The 24,737-nt window shown below is 44.5% G+C and overlaps 1 protein-coding gene across 2 annotated transcripts in view; it reads right to left on the reverse strand.

Annotated features, from left to right (window-relative positions):
* The window catches only part of LOC141089603 (brefeldin A-inhibited guanine nucleotide-exchange protein 3-like), a 153,095-nt gene that overhangs the window by 10,302 nt on the left and 118,056 nt on the right, over nucleotides 1-24,737 (reverse strand). The window contains exons 6-11 of one of the 2 annotated variants that reach the window (XM_073576112.1): nucleotides 22,358-22,489; nucleotides 21,195-21,317; nucleotides 12,901-12,943; nucleotides 4,076-4,160; nucleotides 3,826-3,930; nucleotides 3,289-3,613 (exon numbers count right to left, since the gene is read on the reverse strand). In XM_073576112.1, coding sequence (XP_073432213.1) covers nucleotides 3,289-3,613; nucleotides 3,826-3,930; nucleotides 4,076-4,160; nucleotides 12,901-12,943; nucleotides 21,195-21,317; nucleotides 22,358-22,489 — 813 coding nt within the window. The remainder of the gene's footprint in view (nucleotides 1-3,288; nucleotides 3,614-3,825; nucleotides 3,931-4,075; nucleotides 4,161-12,900; nucleotides 12,944-21,194; nucleotides 21,318-22,357; nucleotides 22,490-24,737) is intronic. The other variant, XM_073576113.1, reaches the window with a different exon arrangement.

A 24,737-nucleotide genomic window follows, 5' to 3' on the forward strand; every position in this document is an offset into this window, starting at 1 on the left:
CACAGAGGTGCACTGCCCCATAGTATAACATTGGCCTGAGTGCTATCTGATAAAACATCACAGATCTGCACTGCCCCATAGTATAACATTGGGCTGAGTGCTATCTGATAGACATCACAGATCTGTACTGCTCCATAGTATAACATTGGGCTGAGTGTTATCTGATAAACATCACAGATCTGCACTGCCCCATTATATAACATTGGGCTGAGTGCCACCTGATAAAACATCACAGATCTGCACTGCCCCATAGTATAACATTGGGCTGAGTGCTATCTGATAAACATCACAGATCTGCACTGCCCCATAGTATAACATTGGGCTGAGTGCTATCTGATAAAACATCACAGATCTGCACAGCCCCATAGTATAACATTGGGCTGAGTGCCACCTGATAAAACATCACAGATCTGCACTGCCCCATAGTACAACATTGGGCTGAGTGCTATCTGATAAAACATCACAGATCTGCACTGCCCCATAGTATAACATTGGGCTGAGTGCCATCTGATAAAACATCACAGATCTGCACTGCCCCAAAGTATAACATTGGGCTGAGTGCCACCTGATAAAACATCACAGATCTGCACTGCCCCATAGTATAACATTGGGCTGAGTGCTATCTGATAAACATCACAGATCTGCACTGCCCCATAGTATAACATTGGGCTGAGTGCTATCTGATAAAACATCACAGATCTGCACTGCCCCATAGTATAACATTGGGCTGAGTGCCACCTGATAAAACATCACAGATCTGCACTGCCCCATAGTACAACATTGGGCTGAGTGCTATCTGATAAAACATCACAGATCTGCACTGCCCCATAGTATAACATTGGGCTGAGTGCCACCTCATAAAACATCACAGATCTGCACTGCCCCATAGTATAACATTTGATTTAGTGCTATCTGATAAAACATCACAGATCTGCACTGCTCCATAGCATAACATTGGGATGAGTGCTATCTGATAAAACATCACAGATCTGTACTGCCCCATAGTAGAACATTGGGCTGAGTGCTATCTGATAAACATCACAGATCTGCACTGCCCCATAGTATAACATTGGGCTGAATGCCACCTGATAAAACATCATAGAACTGTACTGCCCCATAGTAGAACATTGGGCTGAGTGCTATCTGATAAAACATCACAGATCTGCACTGCCCCATAGTATAACATTGGGCTGAGTGCTATCTGATAAAAGATCACAGATCTGCACTGCCCCATAGTATAACATTGGCCTGAGTGCTATCTGATAAAACATCACAGATCTGCACTGCCCCATAGTATAACATTGGCCTGAGTGCTATCTGATAAAACATCACAGATCTGCACTGCCCCATAGTATAACATTGGCCTGAGTGCTATCTGATAAAACATCACAGATCTGCACTGCCCCATAGTATAACATTGGGCTGAGTGCTATCTGATAAACATCACAGATCTGCACTGCCCCATAGTATAACATTGTGCTGAGTGCTATCTGATAAACATCACAGATCTGCACTGCCCCATAGTATAACATTGGGCTGAGTGCTATCTGATAAACATCACATATCTGCACTGCCCCATAGTATAACATTGGGCTGAGTGCTATCTGATAAAATATCACAGATCTGCACAGCCCCATAGTATAACATTGGGCTGATTGCTATCTGATAAAACATCACAGATCTGCACTGCCCCATAGTATAACATTGGGCTGAGTGCTATCTGATAAACATCACAGATCTGTACTGCTCCATAGTATAACATTGGGCTGAGTGCTATCTGATAAACATCACAGATCTGCACTGCCCCATAGTATAACATTGGGCTGAGTGCCACCTGATAAACATCATAGATCTGTACTGCTCCATAGTATAACATTGGGCTGAGTGCCATCCCATTATCACTTCAGGATGAAACAATTTACTAATGCGTACAGTATGTCAATAGGAAATGTCCCTAAAAATATCGGCCATTTAGCGAACAATCCTTTATATAAACAATACATGGTTTAATCAGCTTTAAGAACTGAAACAGTTGTGTAATTACAAATTCTCAAATTTAAAGACCCCTATACACATTACCAATGTTGACTAAACTCACCATTATCGTCAGAATAGGCCAACAGTCTAATGTGTATGGAGGCCTCCTGTCTCTTCCCCGACAGATTATGTTGGGGAAGGGAAGGACCTGGCAAGTTGAATTTCCAAAGGTTGATCCTTTGGTTCTCCAGAAAATGATCTTCAACCGGAGGAGCTTGGCAGCAGCTATTTCATAGAGAACAAAGGATCGCTTTGCCAAGATGCATGTATAGATGAGTCGGGAGAGGTACAGTAGATATCCATTGTATATACGGGCATAATCTTGAGTACTTTTTATTCTTTATTCACACAGTGAATAAAGCTAGAGTTTATGCAATGAATAAAGTCTTATGACCCTCATACACATTACACTAATGTTTGAGGAACCCACCAATATCGACAGGCACGGAAGTTAAGCTCCCATCACACTCAGCGACGCTACAGCGAGCCCGACAATGATACGACCTGGTAGAGATCGTTGCTGCGTCGCTACGTGGTCGCTGGTGAGATGCCAAACAGTCAGATCTTCCCAATGACGCAGCAACAATACGGCGACCCGTAGCAACCTTTGTAACGATGTCGGCGGTCGTTAGGACCCTGTCACATAACAGCTACGCCGACGATTCAGGCCTCAAATCAACGCAAATCCACACCTAGGTGGTTCGCTTCTGAGTCGCTAACGAGGTCGTTGGTAAGGTGTCAAACATACCGATGCATGCTACCCAGCGGGACCTCAACGATCAAAAAATGTCCAGCTCATTCTGACACAACCAGCGATCTCACAGCAGGGGCCTGGTCGCTGCTACCTGTCAAACGTAGCGAGATCGCTGCTGAGGTCGCTGTTGCGTCACAAAACTTGTAACTCAGCAGCGATCTCGCTAGTGATCTCGCTTAGTGTGACGGGGGCTTTAGTCTAATGTGTGCGGGGTTCTCCTAACAAATGATGTTTGGGGAGATAAAGATCTCACGTCTGATTTCGGACTACCAATCCTTTTGTTCTTGGCAAGATAACAAGAGAATTCTGGCAATGATTCTCTAACAGACCTCTGGAGCGCTCGGCAGAGTGAGCGCTCAGTTGTATGGAAGAGTCGGGAGAGAGTTGTTGGCCGAACAATCATTTGGCTGAAGCCCACCTATTGTTTATGGGTCCTCTTACATAGAGAACTTAAGGCATCTAAAGAATAAAAAGGAAATCATTCATCTTTTACTTACCGCCTTCATAATTTTGATAGCTTCCACACGATTTTGTGGTGGTGCATACAGCAGAATGCGGTGGTATAGTGACTGAAGAACAGGTCTCATAGATTCGACAGTGCCCATAAGTCGAACTAACTCAGCTGCAATGTAATAAATTGTTCTGGCGACTGGACCACTCAGAGCCGGTGCAGTAGAAGAACATGCTGACCCCCGCCCTTGGTCTGCTATGCAGGTTGATTGACATTCTGAATCCACAAAGGTGTTATTATGGGCAAAGGTTATGGTTTTGTCGTGGACTGGATTTCCCAGGATCACTACAAGTGCTGGACACAGTTGCTTCCTTGAACACAAAAATCACAATCTTGAATGTAAAAAAAAGTGTACTAAACAAATTAATGAATGTTAACAGTAAAACACTATCTGGCAGACACTCAATGTGACCAGAAGTGGCCAAGGAAATCAGTGTAGAGCCTGAAATATAATAATTACTGACAAAAGCGTCACTAGCCTGTTCAATACATTTCGTTTTGCCAATTCTAAGCGGATACTTACCATATCAAGTCCATGAAGCCCTTGTGGCTGTGCATTGTTGGAGAGGAGCTGTTCAGCATTGAAAGTATGCATTCCAAATACAGGAGCTGCAGGGGGTGATTCTCACTGCAAACAAATAATGGGAATGAATGGGAGGTGGGCTGCTAGGTCTAAAGACCTACAGTATAGGTGAATAATATGATATCCTGGCACAGGCCTGACCCCCAAATCACACAACCTAAATGAACTATTGGTGAAAAAAAATACTTACTTAACAACCGCCTGCAACTTGTCACATAGGACCGTGAGGACAGATACAACGTCATCACACAGCGACTCTACGGAGGGTCCAGATTCTGGGTTACAGATCAAAACATCAATAAGAAAAAAAGAACATAATAATACAACTTTTTTATTACTACAATTTTTATTATGTTTTGTGTGTTCGAAATAGAAGATAAAATACATTGGAGGTGGGAAGACGGCAGATAAATGGGGCACAATACCCCACGTTGGCTATGATTTTCAAGGTGTGGGATAGGGGTAAGTCTCTTTTGAAGATAAATGGGCCTACGGAATTGTGGCCATTGTGGCGAAATCCGGATTTGAAAGAGATCAAAAAGCTGGTGGGGTTCGGAAGATGGGAAGATAAAGGGATTTATCTGGTGTCACAAATTTTGCAAAATAATACTCTTAAGAGTTTTGAACAATTGAGAACAGAATTTCACCTCCCGCACGTCTTCTTTTATCAGTACTTACAGCTAAGACATGCATTGGAAAAACAGAGAAGGACAAATCCGGTGATAGTGACACATAATCAAACACTACATATGCTACTTACATCTGAGTCTTCTAGGGGACTTATCTCTGAATTATATAAAAGATTATTGCCTGCCCATCTGGAGACATATCCACTGACTGCTGCTAAGAATAAGTGGGAACGGGACGTTGGCCCCCTGACGGAGGACCAGTGGTCCGATATTCTAGAACAGGTCCCTAAAATGGCGGTTTCTGAGTGCCAGCGGCTTTCGCAAATATATCTCATTCACAGGGTATATAAAACACCCAGCTTATTATTTAAAATGGGACTTAGGCCCAATACACAATGTGTTAGGTGTGGGCAGGATGATGCCCACTTGATGCATGTTATGTGGGAGTGCGGGCACATTGGGGATTTCTGGAGGCAGACCCTGGGACTCATAGCCCAAGTATACCATATCACAATACGACCGTCACCTCGTCTATGTTTGTTGAATTTGTGGGAGGAGGGGGTTGACCCGGACTCTGCAGTGGCCCTGGGAATAGCACGCATCCTGTATCAGGCAAGAAAGATACTTGCATATCATTGGTTGGATCCTATGCCACCAACATTGTCAGAGCTTAAAAATAAACTAAATAATGTCATCAGATTGGAAAGGGGGGCTTATTTAAAAAGAAATGCATTAAGAAAGTTTTACAAAATTTGGCAGCCATGGATGGAGTCACCGGGTCTCCCCTCGGGCGCACTGGTACGGGATGCAATGTTGGACCAGTTGCTGTTGTGCTTGCGATGAGGGGATGCTTGGGGGGTGAAAATAAAGTCTAGTGCCCTTTGTGGCGAAGTAGATTTTGAGTGGCGCGGTGGGAGGGGGCTGGGGTGGATTGGACCTGATATCCGTGGGGGGGCGGGGGGGGGGCGAAATATGATGCGGAGTGGCGCGGCTGGCGGGGATGGTTTTCCCGCTGAAATGAGGCACTGATGTATAATTTTGATTTTTGTTTATTTGTGGAGCCATGTTGTTTATAGGCTCAATTTTATGCAAATATCTGTGTTTTGAGATTTCTTCTTTTTATTTATTCTTACACAGGAAGAGTTTTACCCTTTAAATAATATCTGCTCTCAATGTAATTTTTACTAGCTATATAAGATGTCATATTCTTTCTGTATTGATTCCTGAATGTTTAATAAAAAAGATCTGATTCAAAAAAGAAGATAAAATACATTAAAACTGAATCCCTAACCATCCTCCAATATCCAAACTGGTAATCAAAAGAGATAAGAGGAGGGAAAGAGAAAGAAATGTAAGCAAGTAGGTCATACGAAGCGTCATCAAAAAGGAAGTAGGGAAAAAAAAAAAAGAAAAGCGGTTAGATACTATAGTTAGGGATGGATAGGTAAGTTTTAATGCAAGTATATTAGAAAATAGTATAGATTAATGCACTAGAGATTTAGGATGAAAATTATTTTAGACTTTGGACCATCCCCTTTAAGGAAGAAATTAACAGAGGTCTTCACTGGCTCAAAAATTCTAAAGAAGTCATAAAACAGTTGAATTAATTCCCCTTCCCCTAAAGTAAGCTATAAGTAATGTGGGTTGATTTGTCATTCTCAAAGTGGTTGGAAGATTGTTCCATTTCGTAAAGTCGACCCTTTGTAACCCAGCTTCTATTGCTTCCAGTGCATTACCCCAGGCAAATATTTTGTACTTAGTCCAGACAATGCCATTAACCCCTTTAAGATGATTTCTCTAAATGAGTTACTGTATCTTTCAGACTATAAGACGCAATTTTTCCCAAAAAAAATTTGGGTGTAAAATGGGGGGGGGTGCGTCTTATTAGTCCGAAAGCAGGCTTATGAGGGGTGGCCGCTGTGGAGTAGCAGTGTCCCTGGCGGCGGCACAAGTGCGACGATGCAGAAGCTTGGTGACGGCGGTTAGCAGTGGTGAGTGCATCATTGGTTTCTTTGCGGCCATCTTCCTATAGCCGTGGGCCGCCGGAGGAGGCGCGTGCGCGGATTGAGATGTCTGCTCACCGTGGACACCGGAACGCAGCATCGCAACATTTCTGCCGCCGGCATCCTGAGGAAGAGACCCTGCTCCAGGCAATATGCTCTACCTCACCGCCGACACCGAATCCGCAGAATCGCACCGCTCGGATACCCCGGGACTGCAGCATTGCCCCACTTCAGCAGCCGCCGGCTTCCTGAGGAAGGGACCATGCCTCCTGTGACCCTGCTCTACCACCGCCGGCCCTCAGGTAAGATACCTTAAATTTGGACGATAAGATGGACCCCATCTTATAAAAATCTTTTTTTTTTTTGCTATTTTCCACCCCAAAATTTGCGGTGCGTCTTATGGTCCGATGCATCTTATAGTACGAAAACACGGGTATTACATACCTGGTAATGTGTTTTTTCATGAGACATGACGGCACCACGAGAGAGGGGATCCGCCCCACGAGGACAGGAAACCTTCAAGATAAAAGGGGCGGCTCCTCTCTCCGCATCAGTTGTTTTACAGAGCACGAGAGGAACTCCGCAGGTTAGTGCACACATAAATAATACATATTTTATACTGCTAAATTTCCAACACCAAGGGAGTGTATAATATTAACAAAAAACACCCCACTAATGACGTGATCAGATAGGGCGGGAATATCAGGGTGCCGTCATGTCTCATGAAAAAACACATTACCAGGTATGTAATACCCGTGTTTTTCCATGGTACATGACGGCACCACGAGAGAGTTACAGAGATTTGTATTCTCTTTTAGGGGGGGGATCACTGCCTGTAACACTCTTCTCCCAAATGTGAGATCAGAGGTGGCAGATAGGTCTAATCTGTAATGTCTGAAAAAGGTAGATGGAGAGGACCAAGTGGCCGCCTTACAGATTTGGTCGATGGAGGCGTCCGCTTTCTCCGCCCAGGACGTTGCCATGGCCCTCGTGGAGTGGGCTTTTAGGCCCTCTGGAACAGCCCTACCTGCACTACTATATGCTAGTATGATGGCCTCTCTCACCCATCTAGCTATAGTTTGCTTAGAGGCTTTAAGGCCTTTCCTTGCCCCCTGATATGAGACAAATAAGGCCCTCTGTTTCCTCCATGGTTTTGTCACCTCTAAATCCTGTAGGATACATCTCCTAACGTCTAAGCAATGTAATCTCTCTTCTTTTTTGTTACCGGGGTTAGGACAAAAGGAGGGCAAGGTTATTTCCTGAGCTCTGTGGAATTTCGACACTACCTTAGGGAGGTATGCTGGATCTAATCTCAACACGACTCTATCCTCCATAATCTGAGTGTATGGTGGATCTGCTGCTAGTGCGTGTAAGTCCCCAACCCTACGTGCCGATGTGAGCGCCACTAACAAGGCTGTTTTTAAAGTTAACACTTTATCTGATGTTGCGTTTATTGGTTCGAACGGACTTTCCGTTAGAGATGATAGGACTAAATTTAGATCCCAGGGAGGAGCTTTAGGAGATGGGACAGAGTCAGCTCTAGCACAGGCTCGGATAAATCTGGCGACCCATCTATCGCTTGCCAGGTCATAGTTGAATAATGCTGCCAGGGCTGAAACGTGTACTTTCAGGGTGCTGACCGCTAAGCCCAGGTCCAAACCCTTTTGTAGGAATTCTAGTACTGCCCTCACAGGCACTTCCCCCTCCTGTATTGGGCCTGAGGTGGACAAAAATTTCCTCCATATCCTCCCATATATTTTTGTGGTCACTGGCTTTCTGCTACTGATTAAGGTGGAAATCAATCTTGCTGAAAACCCTTTCTTCTCTAACAGTGACCTTTCAAATTCCAGGCTGTCAAATGCAGCCTGGAATTCGGAGGATGATTGAAGGGACCCTGTGTTAGGAGGTCGTGATCCTCTGGGAGCACCCATGGGTCTGTCACTGACATCACCCTCAGCCAATAGAACCACGGCCTTTTCGGCCAAAAGGGAACCATCATAATTACTCTGGCTTGGTCCTCCCTGATCTTTTTCAGGACTAATGGAATGAGGCATATCGGAGGGAATGCGTACAGGAGACCTGATGTCCATTTTATTCTGAAGGCGTCTACCGCCAGTGGCATGTCTGCTGGTCTTAGGGAGCAGAATTTTTGAACTTTTCTGTTGGTTTTTGAGGCGAAGAGATCTATTATGGGTTTTCCCCACCTCTGCACAATTTGCTGAAAAATGGACTCTTTTAGGCACCATTCTCCTTGTTTTAAGTGGTTCCTGCTCAGAAAGTCCGCCTTCAGGTTGTCCGCGCCTCGGATATGCAGGGCCGATAATGAAAGGAACTGATGTTCCGCCAGAGTCAGGATTCTTTTTGCTATTTCCATCAATGACCGAGAACGAGTGCCTCCTTGATGGTTCACGTATGCAACCGCTGTACGATTGTCTGATAGGACTTTCACATGATGTCCTCTTAGGTGTGTCAGTAATCCTTCCAGCGCTCTTTCGATGGCTAGTAGTTCCCACTCGTTTGAGGATAGATCTTTTTCCCCCTGCGCCCAAGGGTCTTGGAGCCACAGGGTGTCTAGATGGGCTCCCCAGCCCCAGGGACTGGCATCTGTCGTGACTACTCTGGAGGCTGCATATGTCCAGGGTACTCCCCTCGGAGCGGACTCTAACTGTAACCACCATTTTAGCGACTGGAGTACAGGAACCGGGATGGTGAGCTTCTGTTCTAACTGCCCCTGAAGCGTCAGATCGCTTTGTAACACATACCACTGAAGTTCCCTTGTGTGAAATTGTGCCCATTTTACTGCTGGTATGCAGGAGGTTAGGGACCCCAGCACTGACATGGCTTTCCTCAGAGTCATTGTTGGCTTTCTTAATGTTGTTCTGATTAGGTTTTTGATTTTCTCTTCTTTTCCCTCTGGGAGGCGACACTCCTGTATTACCGAGTCTATTGTTAGGCCCAAAAAATTCTGGACCATCGTTGGCTCCAACCTGGATTTTTTGAAGTTCAGTTGCCAACCCAGAGTCTGAAGAGTCTCTATCACTGTCTTGACTTGTTCCTGACAGTGAGCGAAATCTTTCCCCACTATCAAGAAGTCGTCCAGATATGGTATTACTAGAGCATCTTTTTCTCTGAGATGTGCCGTGACCTCCGCAATTAACTTCGTAAAGACCCGGGGGGCTCTTGCTACCCCAAAGGGCAGAGCCTTGTATTGAAAATGATGCCACTGAGAGTTTATCTGGACTGCCACTCTGAGATATTTGCGGTCTTGCTGCTGGATCGGGACATGATAGTAAGCGTCCTTGAGATCCAGGACCGACATGTAACACCGAGGGAAGAGGAGTTTCACTGTAGATCTTATCGTCTCCATCTTGAACGATGGGACTACTAGATACTTGTTGAGGCCTTTCAGATTTACAATCGTCCTCCAGGAATCGTCTGGTTTCTTTATCAGAAATAGGGGGGAGTAAAAGCCTTCCTTCTTTTCCCTTTCTGGAACTTCTTCCAGTACGAGTTTTTGTATAAGCGATAACACCTCCCCCTCCAAACTCTTTTGTCTTTCTTGGGATGATTGTACCGGAGTTTGAATGAATTTTTGTGGTGGCCAGTGGTGGAACTTTAACTCCAGACCTGACCCTACTATCTGTCGGATCCAGGTACTGGATGAGATCCTTTCCCAGGCTGGGAGGAAGTGAGAGAGCCTTCCCCCCACCTGAGAGGGACCGTCACTGGGCGGGTTTTTTGGCTTCTCTAGGGAGTTTACTAAAATAGAAGCCTCTCCCTCCTCTGTATCGTCTGTCAGAATTATTTCTGTCACGGTCCTTGAATTGTTGCCTTCTAAATTTTCAGCCCCTCTGAAAGGAGCGCCGAAAGGCCTGAAATGGTTGTTTCGGAAAATTCTTTTTTGTGTCACTCGCTTTTTCCAATACTTCATCCAGTGCTGGACCGAATAAGAAATTTCCCTCACATGGTAGAGAGCAAAGTTTCAGTTTTGCCTGTGTGTCCCCCGGCCAGCATTTGAGCCATACCGCACGCCGTCCTACATTTGTTAATGCTGCTGACTTTGACGCTAGTCTGGCCGAATCTGCTGACGCCTCTGCGAGAAAGCCCGCCGCCGCTCTAATAGCCGGTAATGATTCCAGAATCGTGTCTCTGGGAACTCCTTGTTCTAATTGATCCTCCAAGTTGTCTGTCCATATCTTTAGGGACCTAGCCACACAAGTGGCTGCGATGGCGGGTCTTAGTGCGCCAGCCGAGGTTTCCCAGGCTGCTTTAAGGCAATTGTCTGCCTTTCGGTCCAGCGGCTCTTTTAGGAACCCCAGGTCCTCAAAGGGTAGGGAAGATTTTCTGGTGACCTTTGATATCGCCACATCAATTTTAGGGGCCCTATCCCAGGATGAGGATGCCTCTTCCTCAAAGGGGTATCTCCTCTTTAGGGAATTCGTTATCTGGGACTTCCTTTCTGGCTTTTCCCATTCGCGCTTTATTAGTGCTTTTAGTTGCTCGTTAACAGGGAAGGTCTTACGTTTTTTCTTTTGCAGTCCGCTGAACATGAGATCTTGGGCTGTCTTTTTTGTCTGCTCTTCTACTAGCCCCATGGTAGATCTAACTGCTTTAATGAGTTCATCCGTAGTTTCTACTGGAAACGTATCTTCCCCGTCCGAGCTACTTCCTGAATACTGAGACTTATTTGAGTCGTCCTCTGACTCTGTAGAGTCTTGTTGAGAGACCCCTGAGGGGCTTGCTCTCCTAGTTTTCTTCTCTGTATCTACAGTTTGTAATGCTCTTACCGATTTGGAAACTTCTGTCTGAATTATGGCCCTCAGACTATCCGAAAATGAGGGTGTCTCCTCCGCTATGGTTTTGTTAATGCACTCCTGGCACAACTTTTTGTTCCAGGCTGCTTCTGTGGGACTTTTACATAAAGCACATTCTTTATTCTTTGACTTCCCTTTACATTTCTTAGGGACCTCCTATACTCCACCCCGCCAATGTATATAAGAGGAGGAGGAGAGGGAAAGAGAGGAGAAAGGAGAAAGAGAACAGACATTAGATTACTGGACTTTCTCGAAGTTCACTCACCACTCGGACGCTTCATAGAACGGGTACCGGATCTGGAGGTTGGCTGGTCCTTTCACTGTCTCCCAACGAGACTATGGACCCCTCTTTCCTGCGGTGACGACCCGCCCATGCGCTGCCCGAGTGGCTCACACTACTGCTGCGGCGTGTCTTTGCTTTCTCCTCTGAGCACGACCGCCTCTCTTTTGCCTCCTGGCGCGGTTGCACATGCTCTGGCGAAGGGCTCTCCATTATGCTGCTTATGGCTGCAAGCAGTCACTTCCACTCCAAATTGGTGCTGTGACGCCTGCTCGCTTTTTCTGGCGATCTTAAATAGCCCTTTTTTTTTTTTTTTTTAGACCAACTGGTCTCGCACCTGCCGCGCCTGCTGTGTGGACGTGCGCGCGCTCTGCGTGCCCCCCCCCGGGCCGTGCACACCTTCTGCCTCTCCCAGGCCCCGCGGTGCTGTGCGCGCCGCTCTACTTCCGGGTCGCCGCAACCACTTCCGGTTCGTCGGCCATGATGCGCGCTCCCAGCGCGCGCGCCTCCCGGTGCGGCCATACGAACCCGGCCGGGTGAGCGCTTGTATTTCGGGACCCCCAGACACCTCTTACCTGCATGGTGGACCCCATCTATGGTGCAGGTATGTGTAGAACTACAGATCTCCGCTGCGGGGTCCGGTGTCTGGTGCTCACAGGGAGGGTACACAGTCTGTGGCCTCCGAGGAGCTCTCTGCCCGGGCACCGATGTGCCTCCCGGGCTGCATGGCCACTGTATGTCAACAGGGAGGGAACACTACCAGTGGCCTCCCTGGACCTCTCGCTGACATCTTGGAGGGTCCCCCGCTTCGCCTGGGCATCTGCCCTCCGGCTGTGGCCATGCCTTCGCTCAGGCGGGACATAGGCATATATGGCCCCCGAGGCGACTACCGGTACCCGGTGTCGGGTGTAGCAGACCCATGCCTGCCATTAATCACCCGACCCAGGCCCAGGCATCCTCTTCTCGGAATCTTCCAAGAGGCTTTCATCTTGAGGGTTCCCCGTCGAGGACAGGAAACCAACTGATGCGGAGAGAGGAGCCGCCCCTTTTATCTTGAAGGTTTCCTGTCCACGTGGGGCGGATCCCCTCTCTCGTGGTGCCGTCATGTACCATGGAAAAAATACGGTATTTCTTGACAGTTATTGTTTCAATACAGTGTGTTCTGTGGTAACAGAATCTTAGTTGCAATATAGAGATATGTTCCTTGTATGACATAGTTAAGCATCTACAACGCCTCATATTTACAGGGTGCTATTCTGAATAGCATTTAGCGAGTAGAATTGACATACCTTGGCTACGGAATTCCAAAAGAGCTTCGTGGATTTCGGTATTCTATAAAAATTAAACAAGATCTTTAGGAACTCTACTTGAAAATTCAATTACACAAAATTCTTACAGACAGCCTCCTAATAGTAAAGAAACTAAGGTCTGGAAGTCACTGACAGAATATCAAAGGGATTCTTTGTGACTAATGATCAAGGGGAACAAGCAAGAGTAGATCTAGTTTTATTTACCATTTTTCTGGGTAATGCCTTAAAGTAGACATCATCGTGTTTTAGAGCAGCGTATACAGATACAGTGTGTGAAATAAGTATTGAACACGTCACCAATTTTCTAAGTAAATATATTTCTAAAGGTGCTATTGACATGAAATTCTCACCAGATGTCAGTAACAACCCCCAATAGATGTCAACAAATTAAGTTGTGTGTAATAATAAGAAGTGACAGTATTGAACAAGCTTACTGAAATGTAATTAATACTTTGTACACAAGTCTTTGTTGGTGAGGACAGCATTAAGACATATCCTGTATGGAGAAACTAGTTGCATGCATTGCTCAGGTGTGATATTGGCCCATTCTTCCATGTGCTCCTTCTATGAATTCTGAGCTTTAGTTCCTTCCATAAATTTTCTATTGGATTCAGGTCAGGTGACTGGCCGGGCAAGTCGAGCAACTTTGTTTTCTTTCTCGGAGCGTTTTCTTGGCTTTTCATATTCATCATCCTGGTAGACGGCAGCATATTTTTATCAAGAATGTCTAGGTACATTTGTCTATTCATTCTTCCATCATTGATATGAAGTTTGCCAGTACCATATGCTGAAAAACAGCCCCACACCATGATGTTCTTACCTCCAACTACACTGTTTCTATGGCATTTTGAGGGTGATATCCAGTGCCTTTTGGCCTCCAGAAGGTGTGTATTATGGTATCCAAAGAGTTCAATTTTGGTCTCATCTGACAAGACTATATTCTCCCAGTATTTCACAGATTTGTCTAAATGTTTTTGAGCGAACTTTAAATGAACTTGATCATTTTTTTTGTTCAACAATGGAGTCTTAGGTGGTGAGTGTACATACAGGCCATGGAGGTTGATTGCATTACTTTGAATTTTCTTAAAACAATTGTACCTGCTCATTCCAGGTTTTTCCTGTAGCTTTCCATAGGTGGTCCTTGGCTCTTGGACAACTCTTCTGGTAATTCTTTTCACTTCTCTGTCTGATCTTATGCAGGAAGCACCTGGTCGGGGCTAGTTTATGGTGAAATGATGTTCTTTCCACTTGAGGAGTATGGCCCAACAGTGCTCACTGGAGCCTTCAGTAGTTTAGGTATGCTCCTGTAACAATAAGGTAGCAAAGGTCTTGAGATAGTTCACTGGTTTTACCCATCATGAGGTTTCTTGTGTGGTACGTTGGTAATGAGACACCATTTTATAGGCCTACAGCTGAATTAGCTGATATTTTTCACTAAGTGGCAGGATTACTTTCTAATTACTGATAGATTTCAGCTGGTGTCATGACTTTCCATGGCTTTGTGCACCTCTCTTTCTACATATGTTTTATACTTTTTCCCTGTGTCATGCCTCATTATTACTACACAATTTAATTTATGGACATATATGGTTTGATTTATTTGCCTGTCTGGATTGGATGGGTCGTTACCGACATCTACTGAGAAGCTCACGTCAATAGCACCTTTAGCATAGCATATTTATTTAGAAAATTAGTGACGTGTTTAATACTTATTTCACCCACTGTATAAAAGTACTGGTCAATGGTATTCCTTATCTTTGCTCTTATTGGAAAGCGTACATTGTAGATTCAGTCTGAAGGCAGCAAACCATAAAATAATACATATGGAAAGAAAGAGTAAAGAACCATGTGTGAAAGCACCCAGAATGTGTTGAACTTCAGATTGCTAAAAATACCCCCCCCACTACTCCAATGAAAGCTTTATACTCCCTTGCCATTTTAACAAGCAGCTTTATCAGATAGTCACCTGGAATGGCTTCCAACAGTTTGAAAGCGTTCTCACGAGGTGCTGAGCACTTGTTGGCTGCTTTGCATTCACTTTTCGGTTCAACTCATCCCAAACCATCTCAATTGGGTTGAGGTTGGGTGTGAGTAGAAGCCATGTCATCTGATGCAGCACTTTATCCCACTCCTTCTTGGTCACACAACTCTGGTCACAAGATGTTTGAGAGAATGCCAACAGAGTATAATACGGTCAGCGTAAAGGGCGGCATTTTAAAGAATCTAAGGTTTAACACATGTTCCGGTTTATTTTTTCTGAAGACCAAAACAAATGACGCTAACACGAGATGCAAATCTGATGCAAGGACATGTTTTTGCACAATGCTGTTGTAGCCATGCACTGGGAGTCTTGATTTTGGAATAAATCATCAACATTGACCTCAATGCTTCACGGTGAGCATCAGACATGTAGAAACCCTCCGCTCACCTTGTGTGCGTCTTAAAGACATGGCGGGTGGCACCAAACATCTCAAATTTTGACTCATTACACCACAGTACAAATTTTTCACTGATCTAATGTCCATTCCTTGTGTTGCTTGACCCAAACAAATCCACTCTTGTTTGAGGTTTTCAATTGTGGCCTTTTTTGCAGCAATATGAATATAAGGTCTGCTTTTCATGGTCTTTACTAGTCAGCTTGTATTGAGAGGTTTCAGCTACTTGATGTCTGTGCATCATTTAGGAGAACTAATAACTGAGGTGCTGTCAATATGCAGTTTTGTAGGCCATCTGTAACCCTGTTGAACTTGTCCTCTGCAGCAGAGTTTACTCTTGATCTTCTTCATGAGACAGTTTGATGGTTTTCATAATTGCACTTAAGGATACATTCAAGGTTCTAGCAATTTTCCGGACTAACTGCCTCCATGTTAAAGTAATAACAGACCTCCATTTTTCTTTGCTTAGTGGAGTGTTTAGTGCCATATTTTCACTTACAACAGTTAGTTGTAGAATAGGTCTCAGTATGGTATGGAACTGCGTACCAACATTGCCTCTGCAAAACACACCTGATGAACGCAAACGCTTTCTGAAGGTCAATGATTCTACAAATGAACTCTTGACGAGGCATACTTGTTCTTTGGAAGCCATTCCAGTGGACTAGCTGATGAAGCTGTTTGAATGCCAAAGGTTTTTAAAGTTGTCAGAGTAAAAAGGGCGTTACTGTGAGGAATCTAAGGTATAACAACTATTCTGGTTTGTGTCACCCTTTATGCCTTGTGTCTACATGTGTTCCTTTGTCATTTTGAAGCAGTCAGTCTGGATCTACAATGTGCACATTCCAACAACGTCAAGGAAAACCAGTGTATAATGACTGTCTAAATGTTTGATTGGTACTGTAGATTTGTAAGACCTCAGTATAAGACCTCAGAGTAAGCATGGGTTTTAAAAGATCTGCTAAATCTTGTTCCATAAAGCTACATAGTAATCTACTCCGCATGTCCTGTTGAATGACATACTGCCTTGGTTAGTACAGGTTCACTTTAAAGCTACAAGATATAGGATATGTCCACACAAAATTTTTGGGCTTGTTTTCTGTGACATATCCACAAGAGTTTGCAGGGAAATCAGTAACAGCAAATACAAACATATTTTGTAAGTTTGGTGCAGATTTCCTTGGCCATGCCTGCTACATGCATCCTCCCCGAGCAATGCTTTTTTTCTGATGTCTGTACACCTGCCTCATCTGATGAGGTCTCATCCCACGTGAACGCTGCAGTGATTACATGGACCAAGACGTTCTCGCAGGAGGCCAGGTAGACCGTGACCGTTCAAGAATCAGAGTGTTATTGCTACGGAAGCACCAGTAAGGCGAGGACAGAGATTTAAACATGAAGGAACTAATTGATTATTAAGGATTTGAGGTTTTAGGCAAATCCAAGGGTAATCTGCAACAACTTGGGTTTATTGTGGATTTTAAGATTTCTTTTTAAGTTCAGTGAGAAAATCCGCTAAGCTGACACCATTCCTCGACATAAAATTTCTATGTTACTGATGTAAAAGTAAGCACTACAGGTCAATTTCTGTGTAGAAAACTTCTACAGCCTCAGGATGAGAGATGAGCAAAATTGGTCTCCACGGCAGATTTATTTTTACAGAAAATTCAGACAAATTTGGAGCATTTCTGATCAAACCCAAGGACATGAACTGCCTCTGACTTTAAAATCAAATAAACCTTAATTTTTCATTTTGAAACCAGAGAAACTAATGGTAAATCTACAATTTATACCTCATACATTCAGTGACGTAGAGAGGGTTGGCAGCGTCCAGAGCAAGTCAAGTATTTTATGCACTTAAATCCATGGGAACCATCTCAAAACCCACTCCTATGCACAACACTAGATTGTTGTTTTTGTACAATTTTGCACAGGAGAGCACCCCATGCAGCTCTCTGTCTCTCACCTCACAAATCAAAAGTGAGAGGAGAGGCACGGAGTTGAGAGAGTATAGCTCACCCTTTGTCATTTCAGTTTCTGCCTATGCAGAGTGGAGCAGGTGTCATTGGCAGCTGTGTTCTGTAGAGGCAGCATTCAAATTGAGACCTTTGTCATCTCTGATTGGGTATGTGCAGCGTTGTGAAGTTGATTTTTCTTGACATTGTAACATTTAATGGACTGATATTTGATAGTTTATATGATTTGGAACTGAATTCATGCAATGATGCAGTGTGGGTGAAGGGATCTACAGTAGTGGTTGCCCCAGGGCACAAAGCTTCGTTCCCTTCTTCCTTACTGCCACTTCTTCTTGGAGCAGCACAGTGAGTGCTTGGTTGCTGAACTAGATAATTAGTGCAGCTTTGGGCAGCTTTCACAACTATGTCACCACCACAGGTCCCAATGCAGAGTGCAGCAGTCAAGATGAGTTCTCTGCTTGGGGAGCGTCAGACATAGTGATGAGTGACTACGTTCGGGTAAGGTGTTATATGAGCATGCTCGGGAGCTAACCGAGTGTCTTTGGCGTGCTCGAAAAATGTTACAGTCTACGCGGCTATATGTCTCGCGACTGTTTTTCAGCCGCAACCAATACAGGGATTGCCTGTTTGTTAGGCAGTCCCTGCATGTGTCACGGCTGTCCAACAATTGTGAGACATGCAGCTGCGTGGACGGCAACATATTTTTCGAGCACGCCAAAGACGCTCGGTTAGCTCCCGAGCATGCTCGCATAACACGTGAAGAGTCATCTGAGTGCTGCCAATCAGACAATTCAGGCAGCACAGTCTCCTAACCCATCCCTGCCAACTTAGTTAACATTTCCCCAGCACTCTCATCCTGACATCCTCCGAAGCTCAGCTGGGCAAATGTTAATCAATGGGGACGAGTTTGAAGACTCTTCTTGATTTCAAAACCCAAATTACTCTTCACTGGTAATTACCATACAGCACGCCATCTTATAATCTTTTACTGGATAAAAGAGAAGGAAAAGAAAAAGAAAACATACAAAGAAATGTGAAGAAGCATTTATAGGTTAAGTGTTACGTTAGAAATGTTACTAGGGCTGATAAATTAGCTTCACAATTTACTTTTAATAAAGACCTGTCACTTGCTCAAAACATGGAGTAAATATCCGCTATTGTCCATTTTGAACTGCGTTGCTCCATTACGGAGAAATTCACTTTGGTTTCTTCAGGATATTCACTATGTGAAATCTTGGCTTGCAATCCAACTGGGTGTTACTTTGCAGTCTTTTCTGGGGATATGCACTTTCACCACTCCCTCCCAGACACTGCCAAATCACAGCTCAGGAGCTAATCTAACCGTTTAGCAGTCTCAGACGATGCCTGTGATTGACAGCGCTTATGAGGCATAAAGCAAGTCTCCAGAGAAGACTGAAGAAACACCCCGTTGGACTGCAAGCAGAGATTTCACATCCTGCGCTCCAAAAGAAACAAATGTAAATATCTCCGCAATGCAGGCAGTGCAAAATGGAAAGAGGGGCAGAATCAGGGTAGAGCAGGGATTTTTTACAAGGTATTTTGCTCAATTTTTCAGGAACTGACAACTACTCTGTAAAGGGAACCTGTCAACAAGATTGTGCTGAGTAACCTAGAGATACTGTCAGGTTGGCGTCCTTATACTGATTACAATGACACCTGGGTTGATGAAATCCGCCTTGTGGTTGTTGTTTAATCTTTATTTTAGAATTCATGATATGCTCGTGCCCCAGGGCAGGCCTTATATATATGAAAAAGAAAACGCAGCAGCACTCTATATAAGCCAAGATATATGGAACCAAACACTGAAAACATTAAATCTAAATTGTGTTATTACTCAGATGTACTTACAAAAGTGCAGGTTTTAGCCATAAATTGGGCAATTCATGTATGCCCATCAACCACAGCATACATGAATTGCCTACAGAAGGGTTTTTTCTTTTTTTCCCATACATACTGTATAATATTCATTATGTAAACTAGGGGGCAGGTCAGTGAGGGATCAGCGACCTATCAGAAGCCATACAAATGAATACCTAATCAGAGCACCACATGAAGACCCCCACAGGCCGCCCCAGAGCACAAGCATATCGTTAACTCAAAACTGAAAGTAAAGATTAAACAACAACAACCACAAGACGGAATTCATCAACCAAGGTATCATTGTAATCAGTATACTGGCGCTGACCTGACGCTGTGTGTAGGTTACTGTGCGCAATCCTGCTGACAGGTTCCCTTTAAATAAGAGTAATGCCGAACGTAGAAGAAGGGGGTTGCTCATGAACCAAACATGCCATTATATACATAGCATTGAATTTTTACGTTAGTAGTCTTGGCAGCGTTGAGCTGTTGTGTTTATTTCATTTACTGCATCTGCCTAAATAAGTTCGGTCAGTCCACAACTGCATTCACGCTGCATATTCAAGAAGAGAACATATACTACAACATATGGCCACTGCCAAGGTGTCTGCTGACTCACAGAGCCGCGGGGCTGGAAACGCCCCGCGTACAAAGCTTGACGGCATGAGTAACTAGCATATCGTAACACCAGAAGGCATGTCTGGATGCTGCAGCCCGCTATACTCTCACACACGAGATTCGCTAGTTATTAAATAGGCAAATTAACTAATATCTTATAATTGAACTTCTTCCCTCATTTCTTACTTTGGAAGTGGATTATACAAGAATATCACATCCCAATCCCACGACAATACTCACTGCTTGCTCAGTCTTGTCATAGGGAAACTGCAGAAACTCCAAACACAACCAACTGCAAGAATGTGAATACTAGGGCCCCAAATGCATGTGATGTTTATTAAGGTGGTCTCTTCTTATGTGGCAAAGGTGTCTTTAAGCCCTTTCAGGCACCAGGACCCGGTTGGACCGACATGTCTGCACTCCATATAATTGGAGGTAAGGTGCATCCAAATCTCTACACATCGTGTACACATATAAACCGACCTACCACTAAAAGGGTGTGTGTTTTGTTTTTGCTGAGTTTTCGGAGCAGAAACTCCATGTTTTTGGAGAAGGATTCGGAGTTTCCACTCAATTTCTGCTCTAAAAACTCAGTGCCAACACATCATTAGGGTGTATGCACACAGCGCTGTTTTCCCTGAAACATCTCTGGCGTCTTTTTTGGTATCTGCCTGTAAAATGACGTCGTGCGCACCTACCCCAAGGCTGGTTTCACATACAGCGGTTTAAGAGCAATTTTGTATGTTCTCATTTATGGGGACTGTCTAAGGTTCGTAAATGGGTAAAACTGCAAAGTGCTTATAAAAACCACCAACTTTGAAATTTACTTCTTAGAATTAAAAATCCCTCCATTCTTGAGAATTCTTTTTACTAAGCGTATCGCTCAATGCCTAGGTTACCGACCACCCTGCAGTCTCAGAGTGGATGGATGCCCAGGTAAGGAGCATATGGCGCAAGACGGCTCTACAGCCGGCTCATCTTCAGGGGCGCACCGATCTCAGCAGAGCAAACAGCTGGGAGGCAGAGGAGCACTGCGCTCCTGAAGACACTACTTCAGAAGAACCCTTTGACTAATACTAGAAAAGTAGAATAGTAAAGAAGAGTAACGGTTTCATGTTATTATTAATTTAACAAATATTAATTGATTAATAAAAAAAAATGAAATTTATTAATTTAAGTTCATGTTTCATTTTTTTTTTTTTTAGAATAATTTATACATGTACAATATTTTCAGGGGTCAAACATTGCACGCGGACAACACCTTATCCCAGCACATTAGCTCATAACTGCTGCTAATCCCTGGCATTGTCGGAAACATAGATTTACCTGCAGAAAAAATATATATATCTAGAAATATATGACGTCTCACCGGGCTGTCCTGCTTTTGACGCAATTGTAATGTCAAGTCACTTAACATCTGACTGAGCGTGGCTCGTACAGCCGTGTTAATGCTTCGCTGGTGACAGCTTGATACATAGGTTTCAATGCAGATCTGCGGGGAAACAGCAGGAACAGTAATGTCACAATCTACAAAAGAATGACTGAACGCAGGACACCAGTTTCTCCCATATATCTATATGGGACAGATTTTTTTATAGAAGTCACTATATTGACACCGTTAAATGTCACGACCATCAGTTCACAAAAAAAAAAGTCTCGAAAGGTGTAAAGGGCAGGTATAAATGAATATGGTAACTACTTCACATCCTGAAAATAAATAACTTCCCCACTTATTATAGGATTCACAAAAAAGGACAAAAAAAAGAGAAAAAGGGCAGCCATGCTTACTAAAACACTATACTAATGCAGCGCAGGATGTAGAAGCCCCCACTCATAAAGGCAGAGGCAGCACATGTGAAAATTACCGATGAAACCACGGTTCACACACCTAACAGTCATGGACGGGTGGAGGCCTAATATTACAAATGTACGTAGATAAGTTTGTTTGCTGCTAACGATATCTATAACTTTGTATGTAACCCCCCTTCTCATGTACAGCACCATGGAATTAATGGCGCTATATAAATAATAATAAGGCTTGTATAGGGCGCCAGTCACCCGCACATGTACTGCACAGTGTCTGGCTTACAGACTATTAGTGACACCAATACTATTACATCAGGCGGGCAGCCCAGCACTATATAAGTACACCCCACAACTAATTCCCCAAGCCATCACTAAAAGGGCCTAGCTGAACCGTGCAAAAAAAATGAAAAATAAGAGCTGAAAGGCAGGCATGAGTGTGGTTGTTTCCCCAGTATATTTCACATGTGCTGCCCCTGCGCTTATCATTGGGGGCTGCTGCATCCGGCAGTGCATCAGTCTTGTGTCTCGGTGTAAATACGGTCACATACACAAGTAATAGGCTAAAATGCAAAATATCAAAGGAAGCATATGTATAGGGAGGGGTTATACAAGACCTTAACTTTATGCAAACTCTCTCTATTGATATAATGGGAGATCAGGTAAATGAAAAAATAAAAGTAACTTATCCACATACATACATTAGTACATTAGTAAATAACAGGATACCTCGAAAAAAGCAGTGGGCTGCAAGGGGCCAAGGAAAATGCGATGGCATAAAGCAATTAGGACGTGTGCAATGGACTCTCGTATTATTTCATGCAAGCGACGGGATCCTTTTTTATGGCATGCCAAACACAACTACAGATGGAAGAGCAAAACCACAAGCAGTAAAAGCATAACACAAAGAGGAAAACTGACACATGAAACGCAGATATGAGATGTGGAAAAATGGAGCCACGCACACAATCATAAATATATGCTAGTACTAACTAGAGACCAAGGCGTAATAGTTCCTTCATGAAACAAAGTAGAGCTCTGTGGCTGGAGCAGGTATATGGTCTCAAATGCATAAACTCTATACAGTGTACTGGAGGCAGACCATTCCTATATATCTGTAAAGCGCATCACATCCGTTATAGGAAGCCGCATTTCTTCTAGAAAACGTTATAAATACCTAGGCTAGAAGACCATGTGTATACAAAAATAAAACTCTATTAGAATATGTTTCATGGAAATAAAAGTAAGGAGAATGACCCAAAGGTCTTTCTCATTATGATATAGACACTCTTGTGAGCAAGACGACAGCTGCAGTACAACTAAGGCCTTTTCTTTGCTTTTTAGTAGTGTTAGTGGCCACACATGTTGTGGCCGAGCCACAGATTACCACTAATTACCTATTTTATCAGTGCCAGCCAATCATGTAATGTGTAGAGGATCCGCACAACTCTACGCCAACTGATGAAGTCAGGGAGAAAAGAATCATGTATACTGTTTAATCCCAAAGCCCAATGTTTTCGTATTCCCAGGAGATAAACCGCAGTGTCTTATGTAGTGTCTTATCTGCGTGGAGTGGTATGTGTTCCTACCTATCATTTCTTTTGCCACGATCTGTTTCACTCCTCTTGATTTAGTACTCTAGCATATCTTTGAGTGGTCACTCCTACCCCTCCCTCTCTTTTATGACCTTTGTCTAAGGCCCCGTCACACATAGCGACGCACCAGTGATCCCGACAACGATATGACCTGGTCAGGATCGCTGGTGTGTCGCTATATGATCGCTGGTGAGCTGCCAAACAGGCAGCTTCACCAGCGATCAGCACCAGCGACATGCGGGTAACAAGCGACGCATGTTGCTTAGTTACCCACTGTGTACCCTAGTTACCAGCGCGCTGGTGCAGGGAGCTGGTAACCAAGGTACACATCGTGTTTCTAAGCGCTGCGCGCTGCGCCGCTTAGAAACCCGACGTTTACCTTAGTTACCAGCGCGCTGATCGCTGGTCTCCCGCCTGTCACACGCAGCGATGCGTGCTGGCCAGCGGGAGACCAGCGATCAAAAAAATGTCCTGGCCATTCCAAGACGATCAGCGATAATCGGCAGGGGGGCCGCCGGTCGCTGGTTAGTGTCACACACAGCGATCTCGCTGGTGAGATCGCTGTTGCGTCACAAAACTTGTGGGGGGGGCAAACGGTATGTGCACACATTGCGGATTCTGCTGTGGATCCGCAGCAGATTCTCCTGCGGTGTACAGTACCATTTTAGTCAATGTAAAATGAAAAACGCTGTGCACATGCTGCGGATTTTTCTGCGCGTATTTGAATCCGCAGCATGTCAATTCTTTGTGCGGAATCCGCAGCGTTTTACACCTGCTCCATTACAGGAATCCGCAGGTGTTAAAATGCAGGTGGAATCCGCACAAAATCTGCAGAAAATCCGCAGTAAATCTGCATTAAATCCGCAGGTAAAACGCAGGTCATTTTTCCTGCAGATTTAGCAAATCCATGCGGAAAAATCCGCAGCAGAATCCGCAACGTGTGCACATACCTAACTCTGTTCATTTGGTCTGACTATTCTCACCCACCTCCCCCTCAAGCCTGATTGCCCTTAACTCGATATATATTCAGACCCATAAGTCTGATCCATGCATCTTTCAAAGTACCGTATTTTTCGCTTTGTAAGATGCACTTTTTTTCCCCCAAATTTGGGGGGAAAATGGGGGTGCGTCTTACAAAGCGGACATGCCTTACCATAGGCCATGATCAGGGGGTGTCCGGCGGTTGCTGGCCGGTGCTGCGGGTGTCTCCAATGCCCAGCGGTGCTGCGTGTGTGCCCGGCGCTGCCCGGGGCTCTGCCGACATTGTGCGACAGGCCAGAGCCCCAGCATTTCCTCGGTTCCCTGTGTGTGCGCAGTGGTTCCAGTCAAAAATGGCCACCGGCGCTTGCGCAGATGGGATCTCAGGACCTAGCTCTCGAGAGATGAGATTTCAGTGCTGAGATCTCATCTCTCGAGAGCTGGGTCCCGAGATCCCATCTGCGCAAGCGCTGGCGGCCATTTTTTACCGCAACCACCGCACACACACAGGGAACCGTGGAAATGCCGGGGCTCTG

This window comes from Dendrobates tinctorius, unplaced genomic scaffold, assembly GCF_039654945.1.
Source record: "Dendrobates tinctorius isolate UK_male_01 unplaced genomic scaffold, ASM3965494v1 ptg000046l, whole genome shotgun sequence".
In the NCBI taxonomy this organism is placed as follows: domain Eukaryota; kingdom Metazoa; phylum Chordata; class Amphibia; order Anura; family Dendrobatidae; genus Dendrobates; species Dendrobates tinctorius.